Below are 12,810 nucleotides of genomic sequence, written 5' to 3'. Positions count from 1 at the left end.
ATGCGCCTTAAGGGACTTGTGAGAAGGTCCCATTAACATCCCATAGCCATCTAGATTAAGTGGAGTTTCCGGGGCTGTGAAAAGTTTATCTACAGAGTAATGGCTTTAACTAGGGACTTAGGTTCCTGGAAGCCTGGCAGGGCTTACTATCTTTCTGGAAAACACAGCCTTATAGTGATCTGTAATATCATTTTTCCAAGCTCTCCTGCAGGTCATTTGCTCCATTGGACAGGATCTCTGGGGAAGACTGAGCTCGTCTAGGTTGGTTTCTCATCCCACTCTGTTCAGTGCTATCAGCCTGGAGCCCACTTGCCTTTCCCGCTGTTACACTTCCCCAGCCCACTGAAACAGGAATAATTGCTTCATGTTTGCTTACAGGCCCTTCTATTTTTTAGCTCCCTGTCACTCTCCTTTATAAAACCAGTTGCTTTGTGCACATCTCTGCAGCAAGCCACTCGCTGCCAGAGCAAGAACGTGCAGTATGGTGGCCTTCCCTGCACCCCAGCTCCAGGCTGGATTTAGGGGACAGGGAACATGACCTGCCCTCACCTCTGTTCCAGAAGCCACAGGTGCTGGTTCCTCTTTTGGGGTGGCTTGTGCAAGCACAGAGGGATGCACTGGGGCACAGTGGTGTACGACAGAGCCCGGAAGTTCCTCTCATGCAATGTGTCTTGTGCTGGTTGCAGTCCTTGTCCTTCTCCAGGCCTTTAAAGGACAGGTGGATGCTAAACATAATTTCAGTGAGAAACTAATATTTACTTATTAGCTTAGCAGACAGTATTTCTGTTTCTCACCTTAAGCACTCTTAAAAATAACAGAAACAAACAAACCAAAAAGAAAGCTAGAACATCACCAAATCAAAGGCAACTCAAATGGCTTCTCTTCCATAAGTTCCACAGCACATAGGCTGCCTGCATTAGTTTGCAGCTGTGTTTATAGATGAAGTCATTAAAAAGTTGTGGTATCACTGCTGCAGGAGGACAGTAATCACAGTAAACTCATTGTACTCATTAAAAACAAAAATGCAGGGAGATGATCAGCCAGATGGCAAGTCAGCTGTATTCAGCGTGATTTTGTTCTCTTGGTGCTTACTCTGTAGGCTCTGTATGTACCTGAAAAACTCAAGTCTTTTCTGCTGCTACCAGGCTGATTTTGTGCCCTCCCTGGCCATTGGTTTTCCACTGGATCTGTCCATTTAATTTGGTGCGGAGAAGATGTGATGAACCAACAGTATTTCTTGTCTCGGATGGCTGGACAAGTAACCAGCATAGCTGGGTTGTGTAATATCTGTTTCTTTGTTTTGTTTGTTTGTTTGCATTTCTGTACTGCAATTCCCTCAGAGCTACAGCCCTCTGAATTCTGTGCAAAGTGAAGCTGCAGGTCCTGCAGAGATTCTGCATTTTGTAAAGCAGCTGGCTGAATCCTCATCTCCTTACTCAATCCCTGCTCATTTATCACTCAAGCAAATCTGCTAGAATCCTGTGGAAGTGAATGCATGTCTTGTTGAGTAAGGGATTTGGTAATTTGTTCAGGAAGACTTGGTTGAGTGGGATGGAGAAGTTGTTCGTAGGAAGTAGTTCTTATTATGGAGATTAGATATTGCTACACCCATGAATGCGATTTAGCTCTGTAAAATGCACTCCACCCCTCATGTTATTGCAATTAAAATCTGGTGTAGCAGAAAACACTGCGAAGCAGTAGGGTTACAGAGCAGAGAGAAAAATCCAGTAGCAGACCAGAGTTGGTGCCTGATGCTGGATGTCTACCACATCTGTGACAAACACGAATATGGGCTTTCTTCTGCCCTGTCAGAACAGATGCCCAGATTGTCACCAAAATTTTTTCAGAAAGTGTCTCAGCTACTGTTCTAGCATTTGGTAATTCACTTGTATTTTCAAAGGAGAGCTGCTAGGGTAAAAGTTATGCCAGATTCCTCGAAGTGCAGTGCGTATGCAAGCCAGGAAGAGAGAGATCCAGCTGTGCAGATGGAAGATTAATGCCCTCTCTTGCTCATCAGTGCCATCTGCCACTGGAACAGTTTGTATAAAGCATTTCCTTAATCTTCGGCTTTAAACCATTTTAATTGCTGGTCTGGACTGACCTAGTTTGCTTTGCCTTCGGCATATTAGGAAGCCCTGCAAATCATGGCACCAGCAGTTTGAGTACAAAAAAAAGTAATTCTGGAAAAGATTTTTCTGGTTAGTGAATTTCTCAATATGAACAGAACTTCTTCAGCATGCAGTGCTTGTTTTTTGTTTTTGGTTGTTTATGTTGTTTATGTTGTTTTTCCATGGAATGTGTTGACTTTGATAATCCTAAAATAGAAATGGGTTCTTATAGTTTATGAGTACAACTCTTGCTTCCTTCTTGCGGCTGCTTTTCTTTATAGGAGCTGCAGTTTATTCCTTTACGGTTGTTCTTTACAGTCAGCTTGTGCTTTTCTTCATATTGTGTAAGAAAAGTTAGAAGTTGTAATTTAGATTAAATGACTTGTGATCAGCATGATTCAGCACTGGGATATCCCAGGTCATGTGCAGATAATGTTATTGTGTTACTTGAGCGCACTTATCCTTAAAGGGATGAGTGTGTTACTGATCCCTTTCCCCAGGTGAGCTCTGCAACACATCATTCTCACTTGAGACACTTCTGAGCACTTCTGCACCCCACTCTATTATGGACAGGTCTGAAAGGCCGTTCCTAATCACCTCGTTGTTCTCAGCAGTTCAGGAAGAACGGTAAAGCTCTGCTTCCCCAGCCAAATCACCCAGCTTCCTCAAAGACTAGTATGGCTTGCTGTCTACAAAAATCTCTTGTGATGCTTCTGAGAGTCCTGGAGATAGAACTGAATGAAAAGGTCAGAAAAGTGTGGCTCAGGACAGTGCTGGTTTATACCAGTGAAGATGAGAATCCTCTTCTTCCACTGAACTACATCCTGAAACACTACAGTATTAAGCCACAATCCTAGAAAGATTTGGGTCAGAGCTGCACAGAGAGCACTTTTTCCATACAGGAACTCCAGCGGGATGTGAAGGCAGAGCGCTCTCAAGTGGAGTGAAATCAGGGCCAGAGACAGACCTATGTTGTGCACAGCAGAGCAGAGTAGCAAAAGCCCATCTCTGCACAAGGCATGTGCTGGTGCCAGGTAGTAGCCTGGAGCCATACTTTGGCAACCCTCTGCCACTGCTGTGCCAGAGGACAGTTATATGGACGTGGTTTCGTGCCTCAGTTTACTTTTGAGTGCCATGATACTCTCCTAGCATTTGTTAGATTCAGATGGAGAATGAGAGCTGTTAGAATCAAAGTGCATGGAAATTAGAGCCTGGAAATGTGAATCTGAGCACTGAAAGGTTTAGGCTGGTCTATCTGTCTATCTGCAAGCTAAAGGTAAGGAGGAGTTGACTTTTGTTATCCATGTGTATGTACAACCTAGGCATTGCCTTGACATGCTCTGTTGGGTGGCAAGCTACAATTCATAACCATGAGCTTCTATTATAAAAAGCCAGGGACTGAGTAGGTATAACAACTCATTTTTTCAGCTCTCGAGGTTATTCCTTGCAGCTAGGGCTCAGGTTGGCAGGACCATGCAGAGAACTGTGCACTGCGACCGACCGCCTGTTCACAGCACAGGCAGTGTGCCCAGCTCCCTGCCTGAATTCACACCGCTGTCTGAAGGAGAGCTGATCATGCAAAGCAGGGGAAGGCTTGTGTTTCAGAAAGGCTTGGTTTAGGGTGTCCTTAAAAGGGTGGCAGTCGCTGGGGTCGAGGTCTGGGTGCAGAGGAATGCTATTAGCAAACCTAAAGACCAAAGTGAAAATGCTGCATATTGTGGACCCAAACTCAGCTGGCACAAACTAAAAATGTGCATGTGAGTGCCTTTCTAAGTATCCAGTAATCCTCCAGGGCAAAACGAGGATTAGGTCTCTCTTGAAGACAAAGAGGGAGTTCATTTTCTCAAAGATGCCTTGGCCAATTCCAAATTAAGTGTGGAACCCAAATGAATGCGAATACTCCTTTCAGATCTCTGCTTGCAAACAGGTACAGTGCAGAAGCAGCTTATTTATGTGTGTTTGTGTGGGACTGTGCAAACACAACGTGGACAGATTGTGGGATTGAGGTCACGTCAAATAAAACCCATCCAATCTCAAAGAGAAAGCCAGAAAAGCATTGGGCAAGTAGGACTAGATGGTACTGCACAGTGAAAAGTCTCCATTCTGCAGATTTTTTCAACTCTGTAACAGAACGTTAGTGCTCATCTTCTGCCCTTAATTTGCAGTTTTTTAAGTTGGAATTAAGTGATGAGCCCTCCTAGAAGGAAAGGTAGGAGCCTGATTTCATTACAAGTGACTTCTTACCATGTACTCAGCAGGACTGGATAGGAGCTATTAGACTGAAATTGTAGGTTTTCAAATGTGAGATGTATTTGTCTAAAATTTCCTATGCAAGCTGTCTCTACACTGCATCGTTCCTGGAAAATTTCTTCTTTTTCCTTTTGTTGATTGGCTTATAGCATGCAGATCAGCTCTACTAATCTCATCTTAACAGATACCAGCACAGATGTGCTTGTGATATATATGAAAAATATTTGTGTTTGTATTTGCATCTTGGAAGCAGCAGCCAGCAGCACTCCAGTTTGAAGTTGTAAATTTTTTCCCTGGAGCTTTACAGACCCATCTTAATGCAAGAGTTGGACATCAGTGTTTCTGGTTGAGATGTGGATACCATTGCTGAACTCTGTGGGAAAAATACCTTGGTCAGTCTCAAGATTAATGTGGGATTTCATGTGAGATTTCAAACATGCCTTGCTTTGCATTAAGAGGAAGCAAAGTCCTTCCATGGTTTTCTATGGGCAGAACATGTTGCATTTTGAGGTGCCCATGAAACAGTTTTGAATTCCTTGTCTGCCTCATTAGGCTCCGAACTTGTAGCTGAGTTTGTGAAGTCCTCTATCTCAGGTGAGCACCATAAATTGCATGTTAGAGATTTCATACAGGACCTGAAAACTTTTCCTTGTGAAAGCTGTTTTTTTTTTTTTTTTTTTTCTTGTAATGGAAAAAAACACCTTGTCTGCTTATTTCCTAGCTGGTTCTACGTTATGTTGGGCACAGACTCACAAACCTGTTGCCACTGCCAGCTGAGTGCCACAGGTGGCCAGGGGAGGACCTGAATCTTTGTGCTCTGACAGACAGAGCTGCTTCCACTTCAGCCAAAGGAGATTCTGTAAGCGTGATGGATATGTGGATTATGGGCTATTTCTGGAGCAGCCACAGGAGATAACAAAATAAGAAATACGTAAGCAAGCCGGTCTTCTGGCTTCAAGCAGAGCAGGAAGATCTGCAAAGCAGCATGCCCACTGGACAGGGAAAGGCTGGTACCCGAGGTGAGCGCAGTCTCCCTCCCTACCTGGGGGAACCTTCTCTTTATCAACAAGAAGGAGGCAGAAGGGCTTTCTGTTTGCTAAGAGAAGAGGACCTGTTGTGGAGGTGGCGTTCTCATTCCCAAGGAGATGTGATTCCAGCCCATCAGGCGCTGAGAGCTCACCCTCACCCTGCAAGATGAGGATAGCTGGAGGTGAAGCCACCAAACTGCCCTCACCTCACTGGGCAGAGCTGGGGAACTCAGGACACCCTGTGACATAACACAACGCTATTGGGATGATCCTGCAGTCTTAACCCCTTCATCTCCCTCTTTGTGGGTTTGACGGTGCTGAGTACTGCTTTGCTGCTGGCTTCTCTATTTCTGTGCTTGTGCTGTGCTGTTAGCTGCTTGTGTAGTGGAGCAGGATTGTCTCTTGCATTCTGGTTTTAGACAAAGGGAAAGTCTATTAAGTAATGACTAAAAATCACAGTAGGAAACTTGGAATAGGAGTTATTGCTTTAACTTCGATTTCAGCATCATCACCATGTGAACTGCTTTTCTAGGAAAGCTTTTAATTCTGATACTGGCTGTAAACAATCCTGGGAGATTCAAATGATTTATAAAACAGAATTAAAGTTCTGTCCTCTCTTCTAGAAGCAACACTTGGCTTAGAAATAATGAGACACTACAAATTACTAAACCTATTAATATTTATAGATGAGAATCTCTAGGACCTGGATCTTCTATTGCCGTGGCAGAAAACCTGGCATTAGTTCAAAATAAATGACTATTATTCCAAGAGGTGGAACCATTGGAGAACTAGTTATTATGAAAAGATAAGCATAAAAGCATAAATGATCTTTAAATTATTCCTGGTGCTGTTTATGGATGATCTCAGCCCTGCCCTAGACTCATACCTGGAACCACTGGGAGCTAAGCAGAAAAGCAGCATACAGGATGCTAGTGCAGACAGAAGTGTGCTGGAAAATATGCCATCAGCAGCAAAACTTCAGAAGCTTGGTTTTCTGTGATTTTCTTGTATGACCTCTCCCCTATGTGAACCATTGCCAGGGAGCTAAGCACTCACTGCAGTATTTTCTCAGTGACAGACACAATTTGTACTACTCCCATTACTCTTTTTATGAGTGCTTAGCTCTCTGAGGCTGATACCTCTGCAAAGCATGGTTGAAACAGGTCTGCAGGTTCAGACACTGTCACTGGGGGATCTGCTGGGCAGAGGCATGCATCCACACCTGGTGACTGGGCATCAATTTGGAAGCGATAAGGAAGTGCAAAAAAAGGTGAGAGAGAAGAGCCAAGAGCTTGGAAGGTGAAGATAAATGGTATGAAATATTTCAGCTATGCATGTAATGGGAGGTCAGTGCAGGAGGCAGATAAGAAGGCCAGAGGAGGTCACAGAGGGTTATGGTCAAAAGCAAGAGATCTCCCTAAACCATCAAATGAGCTCTTCAAGGATTGTGACAGGCCATATTTTTAGATGAGAGAGAAGTTAAGCAGAGTGCTTTTGTACAGCTAGTCATTGACATGTGTGGTATTAAATACCAAAGGCACTTTGGAAGAATATAAATAACATTTCATAACTAAACCAGAACTTCTCAGAAAAGAAAAGATTTGAGAGACAGCTGCCAGCCTCAGGTGGGAGATGGAGATTTAAATAGGCTGTGCTAGGTTTCCTGTCTCCTGTGTATGAGCTTCACTACAACATGATAACGTAAAGAACAACTGTGGGCCACTCCTTGCTGGGGATGCTTTTCAACTATGCACTTGTGGGGCACTTTGCAACATCCAGAAATAAAATGCAGCCCCAGCTGGACCATCTAAGTGGGCCGGGTGCTCTTGTAGGGGCTGGCACACTGTGCCGTCCAGCCACTGGCTCGAGCTTTTGGAGAAGGGTTGCTTGAAGGAGAAGTTGCAATGGCCAAGACACGAGGTAGGCTCTGGGCATCTTTGCAGAGAAGTGGCTGTTGGTGTGTTGCTGTTTAAGAGATGAGTGCCCTCCTGGTGGTGTAGGAATGCCTCAGAAAATCTGGAATAAGCAGCCAGGTTGTGTCATTGAGTGTGGGGCAGAAAGCTGAGAACATAGGGAAAAGGCTTGGTTGTGGGCACTATTTCAAGGAGATCTCCATCCCTGCATGTGTGCTTGTCTGATGGAAGGATCCCCATTTATCAGGTTCCCCACTGGGCTTGATTAACGGCGTTATTTATAGACTGCCTGATTAGTTTTCAGTGTCTTAGTGAGCCTGTTGTTCCACATGGAGCCCAGTAATTAGAGTTTTTTAAGAGGCTTGGGAAAAACTCCCCTGCATTTCCTCCTTACTTCCAACCAACAGCTCCAGAGCCCATGCAGGTACTAATTAACGACTCTTTGTCTTTCTGGGGTCAATCTCACAGTTCTGCATGCTGCCAGGCAGGGTTTTCTCCCTGTGAGGGGGAACACCCAGGCTGCTCAACCCTGCTACTTGTGGTTCAGATCTGAGTGGATCCATAGGGGAACACTTGGAAGGGGCACACAGGGGAAGTTCTTCCCACAGTGAAGCCAGGAGTCTGTGCTGCCTCTTGCTTTCTTCATGTGTTTAGAAAGCTGTTGAAAAAAATGAAAAAAGTTCTAAGTGCTGGAAGATCACTAGGCTGTGGTGATGGGGAAACTGTGGGCTCCTCTGCATCAGTTCATCTGGCTGCTGATTATTCTTTTCTTTTTTTTTTTTTTTTCCCCACATTTTGGGCAATTTCCCAGTCCTGCGTATTGTTACAAGCTATTTCTGTGCTAGTGGAGTGAAGAGAAGACAGGAGCAGCATCCGTCTGCAGGAGTGCAGCTCCAGTGTAGCCTAGTGATAGTGCAGAGTCTGGTGGAGTGGAAGATATATGAGGAGCAGTTGAGGTCCGTGGGTTTGATCAGCCCAGAGCAGAGGAGTTAAGGGAGACCTCATGGCAGCTACAGCTCCTCAGAGGGAGTGGAGGAGCAGTGCTGAGCTCTGCTCTCTGTGGCAGCGACAGGACCTGAAGGAACAGCATGGAGCTGTCAGGGGAAGGAGGGTCAGGGGGGTTAGGGAAAAGTTCTGCACCAGAGGGTGGTGGGCATGGAACAGACTGCCCAAGGCAGCAGGTGTAGTCCCAAGCTGCCAGAGTTCAAGAAGCATTTGGACACTGCTCTCAAACATAGGGTCTGATTTTTGGGTGGTCTTGTGTGGAGCCAGGAGTTGGACTCCATGATCCTTATTGGTCCCTTCCAACTTGGGATGTTCCATGATTCCATGATTCTGGGAGGTCCAGAGGACCTGTTCAGAAGCAGAACAGGGAGAGTATGACTCAGTAATGAACAGTTACCTGTGTCGTGATGAGGGCTATAGGCAACAATGGGACATCCAGAAGGCTTTTCCCAAAGGGCTCAGCACCCACTGTGCCTCAAAGACAACAGGAGTTGCAGGCACCGGCACTTCACATGTAGGACTGCAGGGCCAGCTTATGCAAGGGTGACCCAAATCAAGAAGGTAGCATGGTTGCCTCTGACAAAAGTTGTGTCAGCCCAGCATGATCCTGGCTGTGCAAAGTCCTCAGGTAACCTGCATCTCCTCTTTGTGACCTCCATCAGCAAACCAGAAAAATGATCATTCCCCATAGATGAAACGAGGCCAGGATTTGTCCTGAGACAACTGTCTCTGCTGAGATCCTGCTCCCTCTGATGTGACCCTGCTGCATGAGTGCCATTCTTTGTGTCCATCTCTGCTGCATTTTCATAGAAAGCTTGAAATAGGGCTTTGTTGTTTAAACACTGCAGCAGCGAAGTTGTTTTGCTGTACGAGGGCTGCTCTGAAAATAACACCTCCTATTTTATTATGCTGGCCCACAATGATACAGCAGTAAAGGTTGAACCTCTACTGAGCATTAGCTCTGTCAAGTAGTATTATTGTGCTCTTTGCTATGGTTTCCATGGAAATGGGTAGGAGACATTGCTTTCAGAACAATCTACTATATATGTGTACCTACTGTATACATATGCAAAATATTTTGTTATCTGTCTGTTGCAGCTCTCCTGTCCTTTGTGCTGCAGTCAATCTTTAAAAATGAGTTTGTTTTTGTCACAAGGGAGCAGTTGGTGGGCCTGGCACTGCACTGGGGAGCAGTAAGGGAGGCTGCACACCTGCTGTACAGATGGGAGCCTGACACAATTTTGCCCATGCGGGTGATAAGTTTGTGTGGGGTTGCTCTCCAAACCCCAACTTGTTGCATTTGTGTTATAAATACAGCAAGTCCAGGTCTGTGCAGAGAGCAGTGCAGGTGGCAGAGGAAGCCAAATAAGATTTAACTCATGGAGGGGAAAAGGCACCTAAGGCAGGATTTGTGGTAAAATTTGGACAAAGAGAAGCAGGGTGAGCAAAAAGGCCGCTACAGACCAGTCGCTTTCCCTAATCTGGGTGAAAGTGCCGCTGTATGCTCCCCGTGCTATCTCATCCGCAGCGTGAGGCTTAACATTCCTGCCTGGCACGTGGGGGCTAGGGAGGGAGCAGGGGTGTGGGAGGGTGGGGGGGAGGGGGGAGAACCGAGCTGGACACAAAGACGGCCAGCCTCTCAGCGGAATGGCATCCAAGCCATCTCAGCCATCCAAAGCCCCAGCTGCCGGCCTGTGCGCTCAGGCTGCAGCCTGCTAAGCGAACGGTGAGAGGCCATTCCACGCACCTCGTGCTGCGGGCCCAGGGAGGGGTCTCTCCAGCCTCGCTTTTATTTGGCTGCTGTGAGCTGCAGGAAATTTCAAGGCTGTCCTACATCTTGGAGCTAGAAATGGGAGCCAGTGGGAACGCTGTGCCTGCAGGAAGAAAGGAGCTGAAGTGATGGGTGCACAGTGTTTGTGTGGCGTCTGCATGCATGTGACAAAGAGGGGTAAATATTTGTTTGCTGAATTTTTGCAGATACCATTAAAGGGGGAGGGAATAGACTTCTCTTTCTTTTTGTTGCGTGTGGACTTTTCTCTCAGCTTTTCTGTGTTCAAAGCCTTTGTCAGGTGGTTATGTCCTGCAGGGGAGCTGCGGAGCTCTGCAGACAGGGATTGTAGTCTCAGAGTACAGATGCAGGCTGATGAGTTCTGTGCTGTGGATGCTGCAGCTGATCTCCCTTCCGTGTGCCGAGTTCTGTGGGGGCATTCCCAAGGGCTGAACACTGCCTGGGTGGGAAGGAGAGCAAAATCTCTCTCTTGCAGCCTGACTGGGCAGTGACAGAGAGAAGAAAAGGACTACAAGTGGCTTTCTGGGACATCTTTTCACTTTCAAAAAACTAGACTGATGCCTCTACCTTTCCCCTTGGGTCTGTGTGTTGCCTTCTTTCTTAAAACAATTATTAAATGTTGAGTACAAGTATTTTGTGTGCTGCTGTTTACACGGCCTTGGTTTCCTTTGGCAGGGACACACATGCTGCGAAGGGATGCACCGACCCGTGTCCCCGCCTGCTCGGTCCAGACCGCGTGACCACTGACTTTCAGCCCAGCAAACCTACGTGGCCAGGAGGAGTTAAGTTAAGGCTGAAGAGCAGGTGAGAGTGTACACATCTGCATCCCTGTCTGCTGGGTGTGTTTGATGGCTGCTGTCCTTGGAGAGTGTCTGGCAGACTTCTTCTTCCCAGCCAGTGGGAATGCTGGAATAGGGTATCATGAATTCCCAGCATCCATAGAACTAGATGGTGGAAGAGGGCCAGGACAGTTTCTTGACCTCATGCCCACCTGTTCCTGAAGTTTCCTTGCCTGTAGCACGTTGTGAGGGAAGTGAAAGGAACTGACCTTTTTTGCCTTGAATAAAGCATCAACGTTTCTTGATTTCAGTAACACTTACATAGGGCTGGGTGTAAAAATGGTACTGCTTTGTAAATGTAAAAATGTTATTGCTTTGGCTGCTGATATGCCTGAGGATGACTCACTGGGAAAGGGTTCTGGAAGAATGTCCTTTCTTGTCAAAAGCTTTGTCAGTTATGGTTAAGTTCACTGGAGGTGGGAGATCAAAATATCTCCATAGCACTGACAGTAAGCTTGCAGCATCTCCCCAGATTTAGGTGCCTGGCTTTCCAAAGCTAAGGTTTATTCCAAATCTCAGAGTTTTAGTGGGAGTTTGGCATTTGTGACAAGCCTGCTGAGAGCCTATCTGCATTTCTAAAAAAAGTAAAAAAAAAGTCTTTAGAAGTCAGTCTCCTGAATTGCTGTAGATCCACCAGAGTTGTGGCACAGCCTCATTTCCTTCCTTTGTGCGTGCAGGTTAGGGCCAAATTTTTCTGTTTGCTAAGGCAAAGCTTCTTCTGGAAGCAAAAAAGCCTTTTCCATCAGTTAGATGGTATTCTGGATGACCTCAGATTTTTGTCTCCATCTTCTGAGATTTACACCATGAAGTCTAAGTAGCAACTTTTGTTGGCAGCATTGAATTCAGAGCAGATCTTGACCTATTTGAAGTCAAGAAGCTTCACTGATTTCCCATAGCTGGAGGAGATGTTGTTACTGAGCAGCTGCCTATTACTGAGCAGCTGAGGAGGGAATGTGACTCGTGAAGTCACACTCTGCTCTTAGAAACAAGGATGCACATCTGGAACAAACTTACTGACCTTGGTGGAGTTGTCCTAGCTTTTAGGCACTGCAGTCAGTTGTAGATCCTGACACTGTGCAGCCTCAGCGGCTGCAAAAGGAGCAAAGAAGGGCTTAGTTTGCTTGTTTTGTTTTCCTCCAGCTGGGAGTTTGCACCATGAATGATATCTCTCCCAAATGGAGCAGATTTTTGAGGCTGAAATATCTCCTTGAGAAAAATTTTATCAGGGACAAACTTATCTGTGGTTTGGGTTTGGGACTCTGACGTTCCTGAGGTATTAGACCCGTAGCAAATTTTGGAAAGAAGTTGCAATGCAAACACCACCTTTCTATAACAGTGAGTTATTCAGGCTATGCTTACTGTAAATCCTGCTTGCCTGTTGATTTAATTGCAGATATCTGCAGAAGCTCCAGAGTTTAGCATTTCACTTGGATTAATTTGTCTTTGGATGCAGAGCCAATGTTTTCCTTCATTTTTCCGGCAGTGTCGGAGGCTGTGTCTGCATATCTCAGTGGCTTAACTCGCATTGAAGCTTTGGTTACAAGCAGGAAGTTGCTTTAATGTACAAGAATTTGAATGTGGGAGGGTATTTCAGACTTGCCGACCTCTACTTTGGCTGTGCCAGTGATTATTACTGAAGTGATTAAAAGTTTCTGAGGGAGAGGAGAGGTCTGTTAGTGGCTCTATGATTTGTGTGGTTTTGCCTGTTTGTTTGTGTAAAAATCCCATCCATCCACACGAACCAGTTTATGTGGACACATCCGTGCATTCAGCATGTAGCTGAATTCTCCTGCTGATCATTTCTATGCCAGCATTTTGATACTGAGGTTATTGGAGCTGCTTGTGATTTGTAGCTCAAACTCAGAGGAGCTCCATCTG

The 12,810-nt window shown here is 45.7% G+C and overlaps 1 protein-coding gene across 1 annotated transcript in view; it reads left to right on the top strand.

The window, feature by feature from the left end:
• Positions 1-12,810, top strand: part of SHROOM3 (shroom family member 3) — a 135,362-nt gene that overhangs the window by 96,171 nt on the left and 26,381 nt on the right. The window contains exon 3 of the mRNA XM_048942027.1: positions 10,769-10,897. Coding sequence (XP_048797984.1) covers positions 10,769-10,897 — 129 coding nt within the window. The remainder of the gene's footprint in view (positions 1-10,768; positions 10,898-12,810) is intronic.

The sequence above is a fragment of the Lagopus muta genome, chromosome 4 (genome assembly GCF_023343835.1).
Source record: "Lagopus muta isolate bLagMut1 chromosome 4, bLagMut1 primary, whole genome shotgun sequence".
Classification (NCBI taxonomy): Eukaryota; Metazoa; Chordata; class Aves; order Galliformes; family Phasianidae; genus Lagopus; species Lagopus muta.
This window is presented reverse-complemented; position numbering and strand designations above follow the sequence as displayed.